This window comes from Crocuta crocuta, unplaced genomic scaffold (genome assembly GCF_008692635.1).
Source record: "Crocuta crocuta isolate KB4526 unplaced genomic scaffold, BGI_CrCroc_1.0 scaffold19, whole genome shotgun sequence".
NCBI lineage: Eukaryota > Metazoa > Chordata > Mammalia > Carnivora > Hyaenidae > Crocuta > Crocuta crocuta.
In genome coordinates, this window is record NW_027551565.1 from 3,390,174 (window position 1) to 3,413,947 (window position 23,774).

The 23,774-nt window shown below is 38.1% G+C and overlaps 1 protein-coding gene across 3 annotated transcripts; it reads right to left on the reverse strand.

Moving 5' to 3' along the window:
• Positions 1 to 239: 239 nt before the first annotated feature.
• On the reverse strand, positions 240 to 23,651 carry SLC33A1 (solute carrier family 33 member 1). Of its 3 annotated transcripts, XM_077750090.1 has the most exons (7): positions 22,189 to 23,592; positions 8,843 to 9,033; positions 6,314 to 6,498; positions 5,920 to 6,037; positions 3,325 to 3,540; positions 1,887 to 2,082; positions 240 to 540 (listed from the first exon to the last, which is right to left on the reverse strand). In XM_077750090.1, exons 1-6 carry the CDS (start codon positions 22,961 to 22,963, stop codon positions 1,915 to 1,917), a joined length of 1,653 nt encoding a protein of 550 aa, XP_077606216.1. In that variant the 5' UTR covers positions 22,964 to 23,592; the 3' UTR covers positions 240 to 540; positions 1,887 to 1,914. The 3 variants fall into 3 exon arrangements, with proteins under 3 accessions (XP_077606216.1, XP_077606215.1, XP_077606217.1); XM_077750089.1 differs by having other exon boundaries at positions 240 to 2,082; positions 22,189 to 23,591; XM_077750091.1 differs by lacking the exons at positions 5,920 to 6,037; positions 8,843 to 9,033 and having other exon boundaries at positions 240 to 2,082; positions 22,189 to 23,651.
• Positions 23,652 to 23,774: the final 123 nt, after the last annotated feature.

A 23,774-nucleotide genomic window follows, 5' to 3' on the forward strand; every position in this document is an offset into this window, starting at 1 on the left:
AGCATGTACCAAACAACTATAAAGCAAAACAATTGTTCATTTCTAGAGCAAATGCAATTAATGGCTTTCATCTTATAGTTAAAGGCTTAAAATATATTTTAATACTTCAAGTCACTAAAGATTTGTCGACTTCAAAGTATGTTTGAAAGTAGGTAAATTTTAGTAGTGGGTAAGAAATGAAAGGTAATTATAGCAATGTGACCTTAATCCAAAAATTAAAAAATAAAATACATTTCACATTTGAGAGTTAAGTGGGTTTTTTTCTTTATTCAAGTAAACATTTTGATTATAATACATGATAATGGACAACCCATGTGACAAAGTATGGTAGACTATGGTTTGGTGTAGCCTCCTTCTTTTTAGGATGTTTTCCCAGGTGATTCTTCAGGATCTGGCATCGATACCCAGCACAGGCTTTCCAATGGCAATGCATGAATTCTAGCGATCATTGCCTCCACCTTTCTTCAGATGCTGAGTGCCATTTTCTCCCACCCATTTTATCCTCCGTTACTTACAAAAAACCCCACTCTAAAATTCAACCTATGTTATAAAATTAACAAAATCAAAAATTAGTATTTTCCCACAAAGACAAAATTAAGTCTCAACTTAATCTTTCTTTTTCTATAACTTTGGAAGGATTCACATAATCTCTAGAGTCGGAGTAATGCACAACACAAAATAAGAAAAGAACCTTGTTACTGAGTATACATAATATGTTGGGAGTTGCTAACGTATTCAAAAGCGTACTTCTCCTGGGATACCAATCCTCCACTGGAAATTACAGTTTACAAACAGATGGTTGTGTTTTCATAAGTGGAAATACAGTACCTGATTTCATATAAATTGTGAGATGTTTTCTCACTAGTAAAGTGCTTAATTGAGAAAAAATTGTCCACAACACGATTTAACTTGTCAAAGGCACAAAATGTCTTTCTCTAATGCATTAGTCTTTAAAATTATGGTTAAATTATTCATTTACATTTCACTTAACCAGAAAGCTTACTGGTTTTTTTTCCTCTCAGTAATGAAAAAAAAACTGCTTGAAGAAAAACATTTTTTATTTTCAAAACTTTCCCATGAACATACATACGACACTAATTAATTTAGATCCCTTCATAAGCTGTCTGTATGCCATGAAACACTTATGACAAAAAAACACATGTAAGCTTTAGGGTAAGACTTAACACGGAATCAAAATAGCTTCCAAAAAGGGGGGACAGGGGAAGCATTAAATTAAAAATCATAGCTTTCACTTTATAAAAAATAGTTTGAATAATCTTCTTATAAATCTTTAACGCTTACAAAAGCAGGAAATACATTTAAGATAGTCTTTTTAACACAGATTCATTAGTACAATGTGGTTAGTCAGAAGAATAACAACTAAAAAGGCATTTCAGTAGTCTACATTCTCTTTCCAGCAAATTCCACTTAGAATTTAACCAATTTGCAATTCAAAATAAGATTTAACTGCCAACAAAGTCAGACTAGTTGTAATTAGTACCTGAATATCAAGCTTTGTTCTATTTAATATATTGTACCAAAATTTTAAATACAGCTCAATGATAGGTACTGATAACAATACTTGACTGCATGGTTATCACCCATGACTACTGCACTGCAGGTTAAAATATACTTTGGCCAGTAAATTAAAAAGATATAAATCAAAGAACAAGGCCAGATAATTTGTTTTAGTACCAATGTCCTGACCTTAAGTAAACTTTAAATACATCAACAAGGCAAGGAAAATATAATCAACTATACAGAGAGGTCTCTATTTTTTAACCATTTGGCATTTTATATTAATAATTTCTGTGTTTAAAATAACATTTTATACTCCTGTGCACTGATTATCATAGCTGTCTGAATTAAAACAAAACTGCAGTTACCTTCCTAGAATGTCCAGTAGTGAATGCATTAGTTGCTTCTTTTGCACTTCCATGAAGATGGTCCTTCATCCTGTAATTTTTTCAATTGTGGACCAAGAAAGAACCACCAACAAAATCCAATAAAAACACAAATGATGGATTCTACATAATAACCATCCAGCACTGTAACACATGAGCCACCAAGTTTTTTGCAAAGCTGCAAAAATAAAATTGTAATAAGTATTTCATAATTTCAAAATAGAAGTATTCAGCAATTTAGTTTATACTTTGTAATTTTTTTAATGTTTTATTTATTTTTGAGAGAGAGAGAGAGCAGGGGAAGTCAGAGAAAGGGAGATACAGAATCCGAAGACAGGCTCCAGGCTCTGAGCTAGCTGTCAGCACAAAGCCTGACACGGGGCTCAAACCCACAAACTGTGAGATCATGACCTGAGCTGAAGTCGGACACTTAACCGACTGAGCCGCCAGGAGCCCTTATTTTTTTATTATTATATTTTAAATAATCCAATGTGGGGCTTGAACTAATGACCTGGAGATTGATCACAGGCTCTACCTCTCAAAATATACTTTTCTTTTTTTATTTTTTTTAAACATTTATTCATTTTTGAGAGACCAAGACAGAGTGTGAGTGGGGGAGGCGCAGAGAGAAAGGGAGATAAAGAATCTGAAGCAGGCTCTAGGCTCTGAGCTGTCAGCACAGAATGTGAGATTATGACCTGAGCCGAAGTCGGTGATCTAACCGACTGAGTCACCCAGGTGCTCCCAGACATAATTTTTTAAAAAGATACCGTACCTCTAGAGACAAAATAAGAAAATATCTTTATTTAAAGATTTTATTTACTTTTTAAAGTTTTATTTATTTTGAAAGGGAGAGAGAGTGTGTGAGCGGGGGGAGGGGGCGCGGGGGGAGAAAGAAAGGGAAAGAGACAGAGATCCAAGACAGGCTCTGCACTGCCAGCAAAGAGCCCAATGTGGGGCTCAAACTGAAGAACCATGAGATCATGACCTAGGCCAAAACCAAAAGTCAGATGCTTAACCAACTGAGCCACCTAGGCAACCCTAAGATTTTATTTTTTAAACTAATCTCTATACCCAATGTGCAACTTACAACCCTGAGATCAAGAGTTGCATACTCAATGGACTGAGCCAGTCAGACACCCTTGAAAATTAATATATTGGGGCGCCTGGGTGGCTCAGTCGGTTAAGCGTCCAACTTCGGCTCAAGTCATGATCTCATGGTTCGTGGGTTCGAGCTCCTCATCGGGTTCTGTGCTGGCAGATCAGAGCCTGGAGCCTGTTTCAGATTCTGTGTCTCCCTCTCTCTCTGCTCCTCTCCTGCTCATGCTCTGTCTCAAAAATAAAGAAACCATAAAAAGATTTTTAGAAAATTAATATATTAATATTAGCTTAATTTTATCTACAGTTACAACATACTTACCTCAACAGCATCAGGTGTTCGACAATTCTGGTTTGATGCTCCTACACACTCTTTCACTGTAAGGGGGTCTACCAGCCAAAGAGCTACTGTAGAAGGCCAGTTTCCTCCCAGATTGGACACGGTGTTTAAAAGGGTCATATATGTTCCTCCAATAAGTGGATCACTAACCTTTGCATTGAAAGCCATTATGGAGACATACATGCTATACAAGGTAACCTACAAGGAAAATATGAAATATCTTTAGCATAAAAAGACCTTGAAAAACTATGGGCTGAATTAAGAACATCAAAATCACGAACTGAAAATTAATTTTCATGAACCCTTATTAAACTCAAGTTAACAATGATGTATGTAGCACCCATTATAGGCCAAGCCATCTTTTATTCATCAATAAAAAGATGAATAAGACAACAGTCTCTCTATCCCCTTGAAGAACTTATTCTAGACTGGGAAAATAAGAAATAAATAGTTATAATGAAATGAAGTAAGGAGAAGGACACCTTTGTGCTACCAGGGCCTAAATAAATGAGATTAATTCTACAATAAGTAGTCAAGGAAGGCTCAATAGAGAAAATGATAGATAGGGTGGCTCTAAGGATACAAAACCCCATTTTGGACTGTTCCTCATACACACACACATATACATTACACATGTAAGCACTCAAATATCCAAAGGAACATGAATATATAATTATATACATATATGTATGTAATTTTATTTTATATATGATAGAAAAATGACATTGCAGAATTTATGAGACAAACTAAAGAGAAAAATCTCCTTAAGAGGCAAAAAGTACTTAAGAGGTAAGGATTAACCCTCCATTTAGGAACATAGAAACAAACCATGTTTCCAAAATTTCATTACTTTGAATACTGTTCCATGGTATGTTCATAGAAAAAGGAGTTCCAAAGTCAAATAAGACTGAGAAACACTAGGGGCGCCTGAGTAGCTCAGTCAGTTAAGCGTCTGACTTCAGCTCAGGTCATGATCTCACAGTTCGTGGGTTCGAGCCCTGCGTCGGGCTCTGTGCTGACAACTAGCTCCAAGCATGGAGCCTGTTTCAGATTCTGTATCTCCCTCTCTCTCTGACCCTCCCCTGCTCATGTTGTGTGTNAGACTGAGAAACACTAAGTTATAAAAAAAATAAACAGGTCTCTTTCACTACTGGCCCCTGAAAGCCTTTAGGATTTTAAACGCCTTAAGGGCAGGGATTTTGGCATGATTTATGCACTGTTATATTTTAGTGCTTAGAAGGTTCCTGCCATGGAATAGATGATCAATTAGTATTTGTAGAAAGAATGATTAAGATGCTACATAGAGGTTATGTTATGTATCACTCACTTCTCAAAATTACTTGGCATTGTACTATTTTTCCCAGAAAGCATCTGGCTGCCTGAACATCAACAACACTTTAGAAAATTTTCTTATGAAATCCAAAGCCAAACAAATGATTGTGAATTACTTCACTGTTGTTTGCCTTTACTTACACAGATAGTGAAACATTTACTAAGCTAAAGTACTACTTTAAATCTTTTTAATGTTTTATTTATTTTTGAAAGAAAGACAGATTGTGTGTGGGGGAGGGGCAGAGAGAGGGAGACAAAGAATTGGAAGCAGGCTCCAGGCTCTGAGCTGTCAGCACAGCTGTAACTCACAAACCATGAGATCATGACCTGAGTCGAAGTCAGACATTTAACTGACTGAGCCACNGGCTCAGTCAGTTAAGAGTCCGACTTGATTTCAGCTCAAGTCATGATCTCATAGTTCGTGAGTTTAAGCCCTGTGCTGGACTCTGCACAGGCAGCATGGGACCTGCTTGGGATTCTTTCTCTCCCTCTCTCTCTGCCCCTCCCCTGCTNAAAATTATTGAGATTACTTGGTAGCCATATTTTTAGGTTTTAGTTAGAAAAACGAGTGAGGAATTTGTAAATATAACTTTCAAAGAATTTAAACTAGGTTCCAGAGAAAAATCCAAGGTGACTGACTCTTAAATTAAAAAACTACAGTCAAGTCCCAACGGTTTCCTCCTGGAAATCTTTGAGTCACTTGCCCCAGAACACAAGCTCATTGTGCAACAGCAGTTAGGAGAGGCTAGTGATGGCCAAATGTAGCTAATAAAGAAAGAGAAAGCTGATTAACACACAACTTCCAAAATCACAAACAATACACAAATTTCAATACAGAATAGAAACTGAGAACCTGGGATCTCTAGCTCAGGAGCCATCATTATTTCTCAGTACTTTCAGAGAGAAAAGGCATGTGGAATACAGGAAGTAAAGAACCCAAGTCTAGGGATGGACTGATGGATACTTAGCAAGGGTAGAATTACTGGCTTTGGAATAAATTCTGTAATGTAACAAACACTGTTGAATGGACAAAAAAAAAAAAATGAAATGAAGAAACTTTCTACAAATAGAGCTCAATAAATCTAAAGCCACAGGTTTAAAGTTCATTGTTAAATAATTGCTTCAATGTCAGATTCATGCTTCAGTCTTAAAATTTATTATCATTATTTCACGGCAACTGTAGAAAAATGTCTTCTTTATTTGCCAAAAACAGTTTACTTCCTGAGAAAACCACAGCAAACTTACCTGATGTAACGCATAACTCAGCAGCACTATGATATAGTAATAGATAGGGAATCCTCCTTGATGCTCTACTTTGGAAGTCCACCAAACTAGCAGAGCATATTCTAATCCAAGCAATAACCTATAGACAAAGAAAGACACATGGAGTTGACTTCCATTTTAGGTTAAAAAATAGTAACAAAAACAGAAAGCTGTACACTTACTATGTGAAAGAAGCCTGCTATCTAAAACCTGTCAAGAAGTTAAAAAGAGATAAAAGTGCATAGAAATGATACTGAAGTTAAAGATGTTTTTCAAGTCTTTTTCTGTATATACTTTACACACAAGTATTAGTGACACTGATGAATATTCCTCATTTAACCTTTTCTTATTGAGTTAGGTTTTATTTCATTGTTACCTGTAGGGCATGGCTTTGTAAAATATATTTAGTGGCTGGGGACCTGCAGTGTATTTGCTGATAATCAGAGGTAATATTATCTGCAAAGGAACCATTGGAACTGCCAATAAGGCTAAATGTTCTTTGGGTACTCCCTCTTCTACCAATTTCAGTCCTGTTACTGCATCTGCTGCTGAAAAACCAATCTGCAATATAAAAACAGAAAGTATTTTAATTTGTGGTTTACAAAATATTTTCCCCCAAGCATATGTAAGTTCTCCAATACCTCAATCTCATTACTGATTTACACCAGTTACAAGAAAACATATTATTCTATCGGTGTAACAATCAAATTATGGAAGGCACACTTTGTTCTATGGTCTACTAACAATATTCAGTGAAAACAACTGAAAATGCAGGACTTTTAGGAAATGCAGATGCCTGTAACAACAACTAAATTTCAAAAACTTCAATCTCTAACAATAAACAGTGTTCAAACCCAAACTTATTGATTTCTATGTTTTAAGTTTTTAAAAAAGCCTTTAATTGACTCCAAATAAAATCTAGTAAAATGAAGAATCACTAGAGCGCCTGGGTGGCTCAGTGGGTTAAGCGTCTGACTCTTGGTTTTGGCCCAGGTCATGATCTCATGGTTCAAGCCCCGCATTGGGATCTGCACTGACAGCATGGAGCCTGCTTGGAATTCTTTTTCTTTCTCTCTCTCTCTCTCTCTCTTCCCCCACCCCGCCCCACACCCTACCCCACTCATGCTCTCTCTCAAAAAAACTTAAAAATTTTTTGAATAAAAATAAAAAAAAAAAGCATCACTGCCACACATACACATTTTGATGATTTCTGACTGATTATAAAATTTCCAAAAGTATTTAACATTTCAAAAGTAATTCCAAGAAAACATTATATATTTTTTTAACCAACTGAGCCACCCACTCTTCAAAAATTATTTAATGATAAGGAATATGGAGTATTAAGACAAAAACAAGATAAAAGTTATATATGATGTGATCCAATTCCTTTTATTTACGTGCATATTTGTATGTGTATACATACATCTATATTATTATTAATTTGTTGATTATAACTTATTAATTATATTCACATATGAAAGTACACACACACGGAAAAAAGAGTGCTGGAAGAAAAGATACCAAAAGTGTTACCAAGGATTATCTCTAAATGATGTAATTAGGGGTGCCTGGGTGGCTCAGTCGGTTAAGCATCCAACTTCAGCTCAGGTCATGATCTCATGGTTCCTGGGTTCGAGCCCCACGTCAGGCTCTGTGCTGACAGCTAGCACAGAGCCTGAAGCCTGTTTAGGATTCTGTGTCTCCCTCTCTCTCTGAGCCTCCCCTGTTCATGCTGTCTCTCTCTCTCTCAGAAGTAAATAAAACATCAAAAAATATTTTTTTTAATAAATGACGTAATTAGATAATATCTTCCTTGAACGTATCATCATTTCCTGAAGTTGAATCTTAAGTTTAACCTTCCCAATGTTTCCTTAAAATGTAACCCTCCCTACACTAGGGAGGAAGAAAAATTCACTATTTCAAAAATAATGAGGCTCCAAATTTTACTTCGGGATATCAAAAGATACCTGTAAACTATTTATGTAGATAGCTTTAGATATATAATATGAAACTCCTATAACTGATTTCAGATTTTAGGAATATTAATTTTAACACTAGCAATATTTCACTATAACAAAATACACGTACTTACCTTTGCTCTAGCATAATATCTTTAAAAATGTTTTTGGACTATAAAGTTAGGACATCTTAATACAGAAAACATAAAGAAAATAAAAGTCACCAAAATACCCATTTATTTATGATATATTTCTTTCCAACGTCAAAAAAAAAAAATAAGTTGGGGCGCCTGGGTGGCTCAGTCGGTTAAGCGTCCAACTTTGGCTCAGGTCATAATCCTACGGTTTGTGGGTTCAAGCCCCGCATCAGGCTTTGTGCTGACAGCCAGCTCAGAGCCTGGAGGCTGTTTCAGATTCTGTGTCTCCCTCTCTCTCTGACCCTCCCCTGCACACGCTGTCTTTCTCTCTCTCTCTCAGAAATAAAGAAAAAACATTAAAAAAAAATTTTTTTTTAAATGTCAACTGATTTTTAAATAGACTTCCAATGCTTATATATTTTCATATCTTTGTAAATCACATTCTGTGTAAATAATTATAACACTTCTGATAGTAAATGTATGTTCATTATAACAATAGGGAATCATTTTTTTCAAGGCATTCATTTGCATACCAAGCATTAATATCATTTATTAAATAAAATTTCACATTTTTAGAGGTACTTCAAATTGGCATAATTCTTTTCAAGATCCTAAGAGTCAGACTACTTTGAAATTACATTTGATATCATCACACCTTTTAAAACAAATTTAATGAACAGAAAATACTACTTTTTATTGTTAAATTCTAATAGTAGTAGGAAGGACCTTATATGAAATGGCAAAGGAAGTGTTCCATGATATTGGTAATTTTATAGCAGAGTGGTAAATTTTGCTTTATAAATCTCTTACCTTTGCAGTTAGAATCAGAAGGCAAAATGTCAGAACTGCTGGCATTCTTATAATTGCAAAAAGCAGCTTGTAAGTATCTGTGATCCCTTGAGTTTCTTCTTTTCCTATTGATACTTCTTTGTTTTCTTTTTTCAAAAGGGCAACTAGAGTTGTTGTTATCAAAAATACAGTTCCCCAGAAAAAAAGGAAATCTGAAATTAAAAAGTTAAAATCTATTAACTTAAAACAATTTTTGTTTGTTTGTTTAAGAGAAAGAGACAGAGTGTGAGCTTGGGAGGGGCAGAGAGAAAGGAGACCCAGAATAGGAAGCAGGCTCCGGGCTCTGAGCTGTTAGCACAGAGCCCCATGCAGGGCTCGAACTCACAAACTGTGAGATCATGACCTGAGCTGAAGCCGGATGTTCAATCGAGAGCCACCCAGGCATCCTTGTTACCTAACTTTTGAAATGACATATCTGCGTTGATACTAAATAATTCTGTGTACAACTTTACTGCAATTAAATGTTTTGTTTTTTAATGCTTATTTATTTTTGAGAGAGAGACAGAGCACAAGTGGGAGAGGAAGAGAGCAAGAGGCAGACACAGAATCTGAAGCAGGCTCCAGGCTCTGAGCTGTCCGCACAAAGCCTGTCCCAGGCCTCAAACTCACGAACTGTGAGAGCATGACCTGAGCCGAAGTTGGACACTTAACCAACTGAGCTACCCAGGCGCCCCAGATAAGATTATTTCTAATTCCTTTGTGTTCTCTAGATAAAATAACAATACATAAAAAGGAGGAAGTAGTGAGAACACATCATTTCAGAGCCCTAATTCAAAGGCTTTCCAATAGTTCACATGGAGAGAATGGAGCTAATAGCTCAGAAAAAGAGGCTTAGCCACTGCCAGAAAATATATTTTTATGAAAGCAATTACCATAAATAGTAATTACCATTAGACTCCTGGCTATTATTTATTAACATTGCTTTGATGCTAGAGAACATCCATAGTCTGATATACCAACCATTATAAAGATATTGTTACCAAAATACATATATTTTTTTTCTTTTAAAAAATTTTTAATGTTTATTTATTTTTGAGAGAGAGAAACAGAGACAGAGTGTCAGCAGGGGAGGGGAAAGAGAAAGAGGGAACACAGGATCTGAACCAGGCTCCAGGCTCTGAGATGTCAGCACAGAGCCCGTTGTAGGGCTCGAACTCACGAACTGTCTGATCATGATCTGAACCGAAGTCACTTAACTGACTGAGCCACCCAGGTGCCCCTAAATATTTCATTTCTAACATTTTGGTTAATTTTGATTTATGTGTTTTATCTGTAACACAGTATGGTGTGTGTGTGTATGTGTGTATGTGTCTGTCTGTCTACACATATATATAAAATTAAGATATCAAAGCTGATGTTTCATAAACATGATTTTTGGGCAAAGACCGATAGGACAAACTAAATATTCTGAAGTGGCAACTAAATCTTATCTGGTGCTCCCATAAACGTAAAATTTAAGAGTATGTGCCAATTCACCAGTAACCAAGAAAGATATAATAGCTAGCACATAAGTGTCTATTATGCCAAAGCAAAACATAGGACAGTGCAATAAATCTCAAAAGTCACTCTCCAAGACAAGTATTATTATTCCCACTTTATACACAATGAAACAGGATCGCAGTCCACAAAGTGCCAGGGGAGAGTCTAAACTAGATCTGATTCTAAAGCAATAATGTTTCTCATTTTACTACCCAGATGCTCAGATACACCTGTCTACAGCAATTAGGCTCTTTCATATCAACCAGATATGCCTGAGAAGATACTCATTTTAGCTCCAACCATGAAGTCTGGAACATAGATCCTTCAGTAGACTTCTTTAATCTGGCTATCCCCCTTCCTCACTTCCATCGCCCTATATGGTAGTATGCAAACCCATAGAATAAATAAGCATGGTATATCTTCCTAAAGAATTCATTTTACTCAATAGTTTAGAGGGAAGCCTTTTTGAGAGAGAGAGAAAAAGAGAGAGAGAGGGAGGGTCAGAGAGACAAGATCAGAAGATCTGAAGGGGGCTCCGTGCTGACAGGCTGACAGAAGCGAGTCTGATGTGAGGCTCGAACTCACAAACTGTGAGATCATGCCTTGAGCTGAAGTCGGATGCTCAACTGGCTGAGCCACCCAGGCGCCCCTAGAAGGAAGCCTTTTTAATGAAGAAAAAAAAAATTATAGGGAAGGCAAATTTTCCAGGAATTTTTACGATAAAATATCAGACTTCAAAAAGCTTTCACACTTTCAAGGCTTTGGATTGGGTCCTCAGACAGCTGTGGCTGTCTAAGGTAGATTCACTCTCTGCCACCATCACAAGAAACAGAAGAATTAAGAAGCATTGTCTGATACAACCATCCTTGGCTCAGATGAGATTCTCTCTCCAACTTTCACACTATGGAAACTAACGTAAGCCCTTCAGAAGTCAGTGACAGGAAAGCAAACTTTCACTTTGTTCTAAATGTCTGGCCTTCCTTTCACCTTCTTGCTTTTGGCACAGCTCTCTATTTCACGCATTAGAGCATGAAGGGACTTTAGACACACATCATCCAGTCCAATGCTCTCATTGTCACAGAGAAGGAAACGGAAATTAAATAGTGTGTTTGGCCCTGGGTCACGAGCTGAGTCTTAGTAGAAACAGACCTTCCTATGCCTCAAATCTCTCTCTGAAGCATTTGCTCAAAATATCCACGCTGTCAGAGGCCCCCAGAAAATGCTATTTGATTATACAATATAGTCATATCTGATTTGGGGATTAGATTTTTAAAAGACAGCAATGTAATGCAAAAATCAAGTCAATACAAAGTGAATTTTGAAATCTTCCTAATCCCTTAGGAAGATAAAGCCATCTTTGAGATCACATACCTTTTCATTAACTCCAGTGTTAGGTTTTCCTCTGGGGTAGAAGAGATTGTTTCTTCAATCAAGCACTGGATTAAGCAGCTTTCTTGCTATTACGGGCCATCTTGTCCCAAAATTTGGGTTCAAACTCAGCCCAAAGTGCAAGGCTGAGGCTGGGAAGCCGATAGATTCAGTGCTCCCATCTCATGCTAACTCTGGGCCTCTATCACTGAATGGATGGAAGGGAATCACTCTTTTAGTTTTTTAAAATATGTTCTGGTCAGGTACTTATCCTTTTTACTTAAACACATTATGTCTCTACACTGATGCTATGATAGGTTCTTACATTCAACATTTGTTTAACCTATATCTTGACACCCCTAAATCATTTTTTGTAAGCTGAATTTAGACTTTTATAAAACAGTAGACAATGAACATTCCAAGCTACCACATGAAGGTGCAGAGTATATCAGAATAGCTTAAATGAAAAATAATGATAACATCAAATGCTGACAAGGATTGAGAAACAGAATCATTCACATATTGTTAGTAGGAAGATAAAATGGTGTATGCATGACAATCTGGAAAAAAGTTTGGCAACTCCTTTCAAAATAAAAGTGGACTTACCAGAAACCAGTGTTTGCATACTTGGGGCATTCATCTCAGAATAATGAAGACTTACTTTCACATAAAAAAAGCCCCAGACTAGAAATTACTCAAATCCCCTTCAATGGATGAGTGGTGAAATAAACCATGGTATATCAAACAAACAGAATACTTCTCAGCAATAAAAAAAGCAACAGATCACTGATACATGCACCAACTTGGATGAACCTCAAAGAAATTATGCTAAATGAAAAGAGCTAATCTCTGAAGAACATATACTACATGATTTCACTTGTGTAACATTTCTGAAATAACATAGCTATAAAGATGGAAAACAGGTTAGTAGCTTCCAGGGGTTAGGGATGGAGAGGAGGAAATGGGTATAGCTATAAACAGGCAACACAAAGGAGTCTTGAGATGGTACACTTGAGTATCTTCATTGTAGTGATGGTGGTTGCAAGGCTACACATGATGAAATTACACAGAGCTACTCACATGCATACACACAAGCAAAGACAAATAAGTATGTGTATAATTGGTAAAACCTGAATAGTGGTATTGATTGTACCAATGTCAATTCTTGGTTTTGAGACTGTCCTCTAGTTATGTAAGATGTTAACAATGGGAGAGACTGGGGAAGGGTGCATGGGATTTCCTTAAACATTTCTTTGCAATCTACTGTGAATCTATAATTATTTTAAAACAAAAAAAATTTAAAAATTATTGGAAAATTTAAGAACACAAAAATTATTTTTTCGTTTTTTTTTAAGAGTGAGAAAGTTGGGGTGCCTGGGTGGTCGTCAGCTAAGCGTCTAACTTCGGCGCAGGTCATGATCTCACGGTTCGTGGGTTCTAGCCTGGCGTCGGGCTCTGTGCTGATAGCCAGCTCAGAGCATGAAGCCTGTTTCAGATTCTGTATCTCCCTCTCTCTCTCTGACCCTCCCCTGCTCATGCTCTCTCTCTCTCAGAAATAAATAAATAAATAAATAAATAAATAAATAAGAATGCAAAAGTTATAAAACTGTGCTAGGAATAAGAAATGTAGGTCTCAAATATAAGATAATATAAAACAACCAAAAAAGAAATGTTTAGGTATGTTGAAATCATTTATTCTGTAGTTTTAACTGAACTCTCTCAGAAATAAATAAAACATTGACAATTTAAAAAAAGAATTAATTGATCCTATTCTCTTTCTAGTTCAAAGAATGACTTACAAATACTATTTTTATTCATTGCCAGTTTGATTAGATTCTTTCAGCACCATTTTTTTCAAAACAACATTTCCTCTTTTTCTGATTGACTCTTCTCTGTGCATGCCTAACTATAGACAAACCAATCCATAAGCTCTAGTATGTTTAGCTCTCTTCTCCAGACTAACACGCTTCCTGCCCCAACCCAAATACCTTGCTCCCTATCCCAATCGCTTCCTCTGTTCACTGTTGTTACCACTGCTTCTAGAGGAATGGGCTGCAAATACCAGTTCAGATAGGTTCTCAATTTTTTGAAACTGAAACCCCCAACTCGAGATGGGCATGAGTTCTTCAGGTCACCACTATCCCCTCCAAACCCTACAGTCTTGTACCAACTCACTTGATTCATTTCCACTGTCCATCTATCCAGTCCATCATTTTGGTTTGCAAACTTCCATTATAAATTCCCTGGGAGCCGAGAATTCCCAGGTCTTATTCATCAAATTTTAACATCTATCATACTGCTAGTACCAGGCACTGAGTGAATGAATGCTACAGGTTACTTAAAGAAACAAAACAAAAAATTTTAGTCTGTCATTTCTAGGCCATCAGACGTTCCAGAAGAGGGCTGACTGGGCTGATATTTTCAGACATCAGCAGTCAGAGTGCTACTTTTCTCTAGTAGAAAAGCCCAATTGGCACAAATTATATTCAGGTTTTAAGGTTTTTCCTGAGTTTTTTTCTAGTTTCCTACCAACTTTAAGAAAGACACTAGTAAGTCTTTTGTAAAAGAAAGTGTGGATACTCTTTGCTTTACATGATTTGGCTTACAAGTTTCCTAAGAATGCTCTATGTTCAGATAGTGGGGGGAATTCTGTATCAGTCTCCAACTAGGCGCCTGACCTCAGTTTCTTCATCTATATGAATAAATTGAGATGGTAACTAGACTAACCATGAACACTTTGTAGTACATACAAGAATTGAATTATGTTGGGGCCCCTGGGTGGCTCAGTCAGTTGAGCGTCCAACTTCAGCACAGGTCATGATCTCACAGTTTGTGGGTTCGAGCCCCGCGTCGGGCTCTGTGCTGACAGCTAGCTCAGAGCCTGAAGCCTGCTTCAGATTCTGTGTCTCCTTCTCTCTCTGATCTCCCCCTGCTCATGCTGTCTCTCTCTCTCTCTCTCAGAAGTAAATAAAAAACATTAAAAATTTTTCCAAAAAAAAGAACCGCCTTCTTTACATCAGACTTAATAGTAATAAAGTGATATTAAAAAAAAAGAATTATATTGTACACCTGAAACTAATATTGACATATACCAATTTTACCTCAATTAAAAATATCAGTTCCCACAAATACAAATCAGAATCTAAATTACAAAAATAAATAAATAGAGAGAGAAGAACATAAAACTATGTTCTAATCCCTGTGTTCTTCTGGGTTACTTTCATCATCTCTTGCAACTTAAAAGGTTGTCTCTTTTTGCTCCCCCAAAATCCTTGAAAACCAAATGGGGCAGGACAGAAAAAGCTCGCTTCTGAGTTCAGGACTGCCTTGGATCCCTGAAGGGGCCAAAAAGCCAATCTCAGCATAATCAAGTCTTTGTTTCCAAAGGATTCCATTCTCATCTTATCCTTCATGTTCTAAATTTATTATTTAGACTGCTGCTTTCCAAATGGCAGAAACTGGCTTTTCTCAACATATTCAATTTCTATTCATCTATATTCAAAACAAAGTCTTAATCAGAGAATATATTTTAAAATTCTAAAAAATTATTATGCTTTTTAATTTTCTGATCTTTCTAAACATCTGCCTCAGTGTTTGGCTCTTCTTTTAGTACCTAAGCAATTTTATTTCCTTCATTATTCTTTCTATGCTCTTGAAATTCCAAAAAAAACCCACTTTTTTTTAAGTTAAACTGCTACTACGTTCCAGAAAGATCAAAGCTATAAATATGATATGTACAATCATAAAAAAGTGAATGAAAATTCTTCAACTCTTAACTTACTAAAGTGTTTTAACTAAAAATAATAGTCTACTACAGACAGAAAATGTTAAATTAAAAAGTAAGCTATTTTTACAATTTCCTGGAGCTCAAAGTTCGAATTCCACAGAACTAACAGCTATTCAAAATAACAAAATAACAAAAATTACATCATTCCCTGGAATGATGTTTTATCAATCACTCTTATACTTAAAAGAAAGCGCTAATTTACGTAGTTAGTAATTTATTTTCCACAGCCTCTAAAATCTTGATTTCTCTTCTGAGGCTTTTTCCCATGTTAAGTAACACATCATTTCATTAGTCCTTCCTGGTGACATGAACAGTCCCAATACCAAATGAAAAGATACATAAAAAGCAGTAAGATGCTAATGCAATGCACTCAAAAGTATTTCTAGGCAGAGAATTATCCATAGAGAAGGAGCAGGACTCCAGAACACTTCGAGACAAATCTGTTTAAGTGCAAAGCAATAGGTCTCAAACATTTTTGGCTTCAAACCAACTAAGGAAAAGGATAGTTATCATTTCATCAGTAGCAGTAGCTCACTAGCAGATTGAGGAGGTAGAAAAGGGGGTTCCTGGAACACCTGGGTGGCTCAGTTTGCTAAGCATCTGACTTCAGCTCAGGTCATGATCTCAAGGTTTGTGAGTTTGAGTCCCACATCAGGCTCTGTGCTGACAGTTCAGATCCTGGAACCGGCTTCAGATTCGATGTCTCCCTCTCTCTGCCCCTTCCCCGCTCACCCTCTGTCTCTCAAAAACAAATATTAAAAAGAAAAGAAAAGAAAAGAAAAGAAAAGAGAGTCCCTTATAGGGCCTAAGGGTATAGAGGGGGTGTGTAAGATTTCATGATGAGTAGTGCAGTTGTGAATCCCTCCATCCTCCACACTCTCTAAGTATTATTCCATAACCCTTACACTTCCCTCACCACACAACTACCCGACATTTCCACTGTTGGGAATCCCCAAGCTATTACTGGAAAGATGAAAGAAAGTTTAACTGCTTAAATTTGAAGAGAATCTCTGAAATCCATCATCATTACCAGAATGAGGAAGGCTGGTATTACCATATTCCTGATGTCCATTATTCCTGTCATTGGTAATTTTACTTCTGTTTCCTAATTGTTAGGAAAGCATAAAAGAAAGAGAAGAAAAGAAAAGCTCTCCAGGGACATATATTTTACTCATGAAGAAGGAGAGATTCTGTAGAACTTACACAAAATTACTTACTGGATTAAACTTCAAACTTTTCTGGCATTTCAAGAAACTCTTACTAATTAGGTCACAGTTTTTCTCTCAGCACCATCTCCCAAACCCAGTCTCCACACCTGGTGTTGTGCATTCTGGAATTCCACTTTACCACTTCATGGAATTTTATAATTCAACAGGGTCAATTGTTACCTGTAATGTGAAGCCTGACTCTCACAAGCAGTTAGTGGCTGGCAACCCTGAGCTCCCCATAAATGTTCATTTCTCCCATCTTTGTGGATTGGACTCTGCTTAATTCATAGGGCACCCTCAGAACTCTGTCACTCTGTCAACTCATTAGTGCTGAAGAAATTAACCCTATTCTTTTCACCAGAAGGCTAGAAGAGGACTTTTGGTTTAAGAGTAGAGGAAGAAGTGAACCAGAAAGCATGCAACTAGAAATCTCAATCCAACAAGAGAAAAGGAAAATGTGAACCACAGGAATCANAGGAAATGGGTATAGCTATAAACAGGCAACACAAAGGAGTCTTGAGATGGTACACTTGAGTATCTTCATTGTAGTGATGGTGGTTGCAAGGCTACACATGATGAAATTACACAGAGCTACTCACATGCATACACACAAGCAAAGACAAATAAGTATGTGTATAATTGGTAAAACCTGAATAGTGGTATTGATTGTACCAATGTCAATTCTTGGTTTTGAGACTGTCCTCTAGTTATGTAAGATGTTAACAATGGGAGAGACTGGGGAAGGGTGCATGGGATTTCCTTAAACATTTCTTTGCAATCTACTGTGAATCTATAATTATTTTAAAACAAAAAAAATTTAAAAATTATTGGAAAATTTAAGAACACAAAAATTATTTTTTCGTTTTTTTTTAAGAGTGAGAAAGTTGGGGTGCCTGGGTGGTCGTCAGCTAAGCGTCTAACTTCGGCGCAGGTCATGATCTCACGGTTCGTGGGTTCTAGCCTGGCGTCGGGCTCTGTGCTGATAGCCAGCTCAGAGCATGAAGCCTGTTTCAGATTCTGTATCTCCCTCTCTCTCTCTGACCCTCCCCTGCTCATGCTCTCTCTCTCTCAGAAATTAATAAATAAATAAATAAATAAATAAATAAGAATGCAAAAGTTATAAAACTGTGCTAGGAATAAGAAATGTAGGTCTCAAATATAAGATAATATAAAACAACCAAAAAAGAAATGTTTAGGTATGTTGAAATCATTTATTCTGTAGTTTTAACTGAACTCTCTCAGAAATAAATAAAACATTGACAATTTAAAAAAAGAATTAATTGATCCTATTCTCTTTCTAGTTCAAAGAATGACTTACAAATACTATTTTTATTCATTGCCAGTTTGATTAGATTCTTTCAGCACCATTTTTTTCAAAACAACATTTCCTCTTTTTCTGATTGACTCTTCTCTGTGCATGCCTAACTATAGACAAACCAATCCATAAGCTCTAGTATGTTTAGCTCTCTTCTCCAGACTAACACGCTTCCTGCCCCAACCCAAATACCTTGCTCCCTATCCCAATCGCTTCCTCTGTTCACTGTTGTTACCACTGCTTCTAGAGGAATGGGCTGCAAATACCAGTTCAGATAGGTTCTGGCCTAAAGACAGAATTCATACGAATCTAATAAATGTTTTTAAAATGGCAAAATAGACAAAAAAGGGATTTCTAGCTTCTCTCATAAGATCTAGCAATTGTAGGATCCTATTGCCAAAGACAACAATTTTTTGAAACTGAAACCCCCAACTCGAGATGGGCATGAGTTCTTCAGGTCACCACTGTCCCCTCCAAACCCTACAGTCTTGTACCAACTCACTTGATTCATTTCCACTGTCCATCTATCCAGTCCATCATTTTGGTTTGCAAACTTCCATTATAAATTCCCTGGGAGCCGAGAATTCCCAGGTCTTATTCATCAAATTTTAACATCTATCATACTGCTAGTACCAGGCACTGAGTGAATGAATGCTACAGGTTACTTAAAGAAACAAAACAAAAAATTTTAGTCTGTCATTTCTAGGCCATCAGACGTTCCAGAAGAGGGCTGACTGGGCTGATATTTTCAGACATCAGCAGTCAGAGTGCTACTTTTCTCTAGTAGAAAAGCCCAATTGGCACAAATTATATTCAGGTTTTAAGGTTTTTCCTGAGTTTTTTTCTAGTTTCCTACCAACTTTAAGAAAGACACTAGTAAGTCTTTTGTAAAAGAAAGTGTGGATACTCTTTGCTTTACATGATTTGGCTTACAAGTTTCCTAAGAATGCTCTATGTTCAGATAGTGGGGGGAATTCTGTATCAGTCTCCAACTAGGCGCCTGACCTCAGTTTCTTCATCTATATGAATAAATTGAGATGGTAACTAGACTAACCATGAACACTTTGTAGTACATACAAGAATTGAATTATGTTGGGGCCCCTGGGTGGCTCAGTCAGTTGAGCGTCCAACTTCAGCACAGGTCATGATCTCACAGTTTGTGGGTTCGAGCCCCGCGTCGGGCTCTGTGCTGACAGCTAGCTCAGAGCCTGAAGCCTGCTTCAGATTCTGTGTCTCCTTCTCTCTCTGATCTCCCCCTGCTCATGCTGTCTCTCTCTCTCTCTCTCAGAAGTAAATAAAAAACATTAAAAATTTTTCCAAAAAAAAGAACCGCCTTCTTTACATCAGACTTAATAGTAATAAAGTGATATTAAAAAAAAAGAATTATATTGTACACCTGAAACTAATATTGACATATACCAATTTTACCTCAATTAAAAATATCAGTTCCCACAAATACAAATCAGAATCTAAATTACAAAAATAAATAAATAAAAGAGAGAGAGAAGAACATAAAACTATGTTCTAATACCTGTGTTCTTCTGGGTTACTTTCATCATCTCTTGCAACTTAAAAGGTTGTCTCTTTTTGCTCCCCCAAAATCCTTGAAAACCAAATGGGGCAGGACAGAAAAAGCTCGCTTCTGAGTTCAGGACTGCCTTGGATCCCTGAAGGGGCCAAAAAGCCAATCTCAGCATAATCAAGTCTTTGTTTCCAAAGGATTCCATTCTCATCTTATCCTTCATGTTCTAAATTTATTATTTAGACTGCTGCTTTCCAAATGGCAGAAACTGGCTTTTCTCAACATATTCAATTTCTATTCATCTATATTCAAAACAAAGTCTTAATCAGAGAATATATTTTAAAATTCTAAAAAATTATTATGCTTTTTAATTTTCTGATCTTTCTAAACATCTGCCTCAGTGTTTGGCTCTTCTTTTAGTACCTAAGCAATTTTATTTCCTTCATTATTCTTTCTATGCTCTTGAAATTCCAAAAAAAACCCACTTTTTTTTAAGTTAAACTGCTACTACGTTCCAGAAAGATCAAAGCTATAAATATGATATGTACAATCATAAAAAAGTGAATGAAAATTCTTCAACTCTTAACTTACTAAAGTGTTTTAACTAAAAATAATAGTCTACTACAGACAGAAAATGTTAAATTAAAAAGTAAGCTATTTTTACAATTTCCTGGAGCTCAAAGTTCGAATTCCACAGAACTAACAGCTATTCAAAATAACAAAATAACAAAAATTACATCATTCCCTGGAATGATGTTTTATCAATCACTCTTATACTTAAAAGAAAGCGCTAATTTACGTAGTTAGTAATTTATTTTCCACAGCCTCTAAAATCTTGATTTCTCTTCTGAGGCTTTTTCCCATGTTAAGTAACACATCATTTCATTAGTCCTTCCTGGTGACATGAACAGTCCCAATACCAAATGAAAAGATACATAAAAAGCAGTAAGATGCTAATGCAATGCACTCAAAAGTATTTCTAGGCAGAGAATTATCCATAGAGAAGGAGCAGGACTCCAGAACACTTCGAGACAAATCTGTTTAAGTGCAAAGCAATAGGTCTCAAACATTTTTGGCTTCAAACCAACTAAGGAAAAGGATAGTTATCATTTCATCAGTAGCAGTAGCTCACTAGCAGATTGAGGAGGTAGAAAAGGGGGTTCCTGGAACACCTGGGTGGCTCAGTTTGCTAAGCATCTGACTTCAGCTCAGGTCATGATCTCAAGGTTTGTGAGTTTGAGTCCCACATCAGGCTCTGTGCTGACAGTTCAGATCCTGGAACCGGCTTCAGATTCGATGTCTCCCTCTCTCTGCCCCTTCCCCGCTCACCCTCTGTCTCTCAAAAACAAATATTAAAAAGAAAAGAAAAGAAAAGAAAAGAAAAGAGAGTCCCTTATAGGGCCTAAGGGTATAGAGGGGGTGTGTAAGATTTCATGATGAGTAGTGCAGTTGTGAATCCCTCCATCCTCCACACTCTCTAAGTATTATTCCATAACCCTTACACTTCCCTCACCACACAACTACCCGACATTTCCACTGTTGGGAATCCCCAAGCTATTACTGGAAAGATGAAAGAAAGTTTAACTGCTTAAATTTGAAGAGAATCTCTGAAATCCATCATCATTACCAGAATGAGGAAGGCTGGTATTACCATATTCCTGATGTCCATTATTCCTGTCATTGGTAATTTTACTTCTGTTTCCTAATTGTTAGGAAAGCATAAAAGAAAGAGAAGAAAAGAAAAGCTTTCCAGGGACATATATTTTACTCATGAAGAAGGAGAGATTCTGTAGAACTTACACAAAATTACTTACTGGATTAAACTTCAAACTTTTCTGGCATTTCAAGAAACTCTTACTAATTAGGTCACAGTTTTTCTCTCAGCACCATCTCCCAAACCCAGTCTCCACACCTGGTGTTGTGCATTCTGGAATTCCACTTTACCACTTCATGGAATTTTATAATTCAACAGGGTCAATTGTTACCTGTAATGTGAAGCCTGACTCTCACAAGCAGTTAGTGGCTGGCAACCCTGAGCTCCCCATAAATGTTCATTTCTCCCATCTTTGTGGATTGGACTCTGCTTAATTCATAGGGCACCCTCAGAACTCTGTCACTCTGTCAACTCATTAGTGCTGAAGAAATTAACCCTATTCTTTTCACCAGAAGGCTAGAAGAGGACTTTTGGTTTAAGAGTAGAGGAAGAAGTGAACCAGAAAGCATGCAACTAGAAATCTCAATCCAACAAGAGAAAAGGAAAATGTGAACCACAGGAATCAGGCTGGATTTATGCCTACACACTAGCCAAACTTTTTAAGAATGTGCATCTGTGTATTAGTCAAGTGTCAACAGTTCCCTAGACTGAGAGTTTTGTGTGTCATTACACAACAATGTTATTGGATGAGCTACCTCTCCCTGCTCATTGCCCAGTACTCATCAATTATGACTGCTCTGATGTAGTCGTTCTGGCTCAAGCTCATTTTAGCAGAAAACTTAACCTCGGGTAACCTCCCAGAAAATCATTTCCAGTAAATTAAATTATGAGACTCCCTCCGACGTCACACCCTCTGTCAAAAGGATTCATAAGCGTAAAACAATCCTCACCGCATAATAGTTTAAATACACTACCTGAAAGAGTAACGATTCCCCTGGGTTGAGGCTGAAACCGCAAATATTTGTTACAAAAGTCGGCAGATTCAAGGGCCAAAAACAAAACATTGCCCAAAAAGTAGCCCGCTGTTTGGCCCACTGAATTGCAAGTGGAAGCATAACCCACGTTTTCCCGGGATAACATAGTTAACGCCCAACCATCCACAGCGATGTCCTGAGTGGCGGCCAGGAATTCAAATAAAAAGAATGTCACAGTGAGAGCAATCACGTCGGGGCTTCTGCCATCAGTGTTCCCGAGCAAATGGTCCACCTGAGTGGATAAATATATCATGAACAGTCCCAGTATATACTGTGTAGGAACAAGCCAAGATTTACGACGACCAAAGTTCCTAAAGTAAACTGCATCAACCAACGGGGCCCAGAGCAATTTGAGACTGAAGGGCCAAAAGACGAAACTGAAGAAAGCTTGATCTGTATAGCTAACGTTTTTGCTCTGCAAAATGAGTGGGATGCTTCCGGCCAGGCCCAGTGGAATGCCCTGAAGCACGTAAAGAAAAAGCAACAGCAAAATGCTGCTTAATTCCGCCCGGCAGCTCCGTGGGGGTTTTGAGAAGTCACCAGTGCCGGTATCACGCAAAAGAGCTTCTTTGTCCCCTTCCCCACCCACCAATTCCGGATGACTGTCATCCCAGCCGCCTGGAGGCAGAGGACCGCTCTTCATATCCAGAGAGTGGTTGAAAGTCCCTGGGCGTCGTTGCCGACTGTTGTCCTTGTGGGAGATGGTGGGTGACATATCAGAGACGATGCAGAGCCCCGTCTGTGGGGTGCCGGGACTGAGCGTCTTGGATCGTCCTAGCCCCGGGTCCAAGGCTGCCGCTCTGGACCAGGGTCTCGATAGTTCAGGGAGGAGGACAGGGCGAGGGGTGATAAGGGCACTTCTTACAGCGGCCCCGAGTACTGAAGCCAGGAGCCAGTCCCCTGGCTGGAGACCCAGGCGATGCCCAGGTAGGTGGCCCTTGCAGCGGCGTCAAGGAGCCTGAAGGAGTCCCCCGGGCATCCGCGCCGGGCTCGGGGCTGGAGGAGAGGGCCGTGGTGCCACGATGGATACGGGCCCTTAGCTTCAGCGACACCGAACGGCCAGCGTCCCGACCCACCTCCAGTTCTCGCCGCCAGCGCTGCAGCCGACAGCACTTTCTCTCCAGGACCCCAGAGAGACCGGGTAACTTCCTGCCTCGCGCCTCAGGAAGTGGTCCTAGGCTCAAACGAGTCCTGTCCCCGCCTCCCGAGTAAGCCAATCAGGGAATGCTCCCGAGACCCAGTTCGGAAACAACGATTGGTAGGAACCCGAAACTCTGGCGACCAGGACCTCATGGGAGGATTAACGCTGGAGCACTTTGAGGCCAAGGCGGGGCGCCGCGCGAGCTCTGGGTCTGTGAGCGCATGCGGCCGGCTGGAAAGCGTGGGCCTCGGTCATTGGGCCCGAGTGGCCACGTGAGTGAGGGCTGGTTGAGCCAGGCCTGCGCAGGCTGCCCGATGATCACACCGGGCAGCCTCTGAATTTAACGCGGTGGTGCTGGGGCTTGTCGTTAGGGTGGGGACAAGTG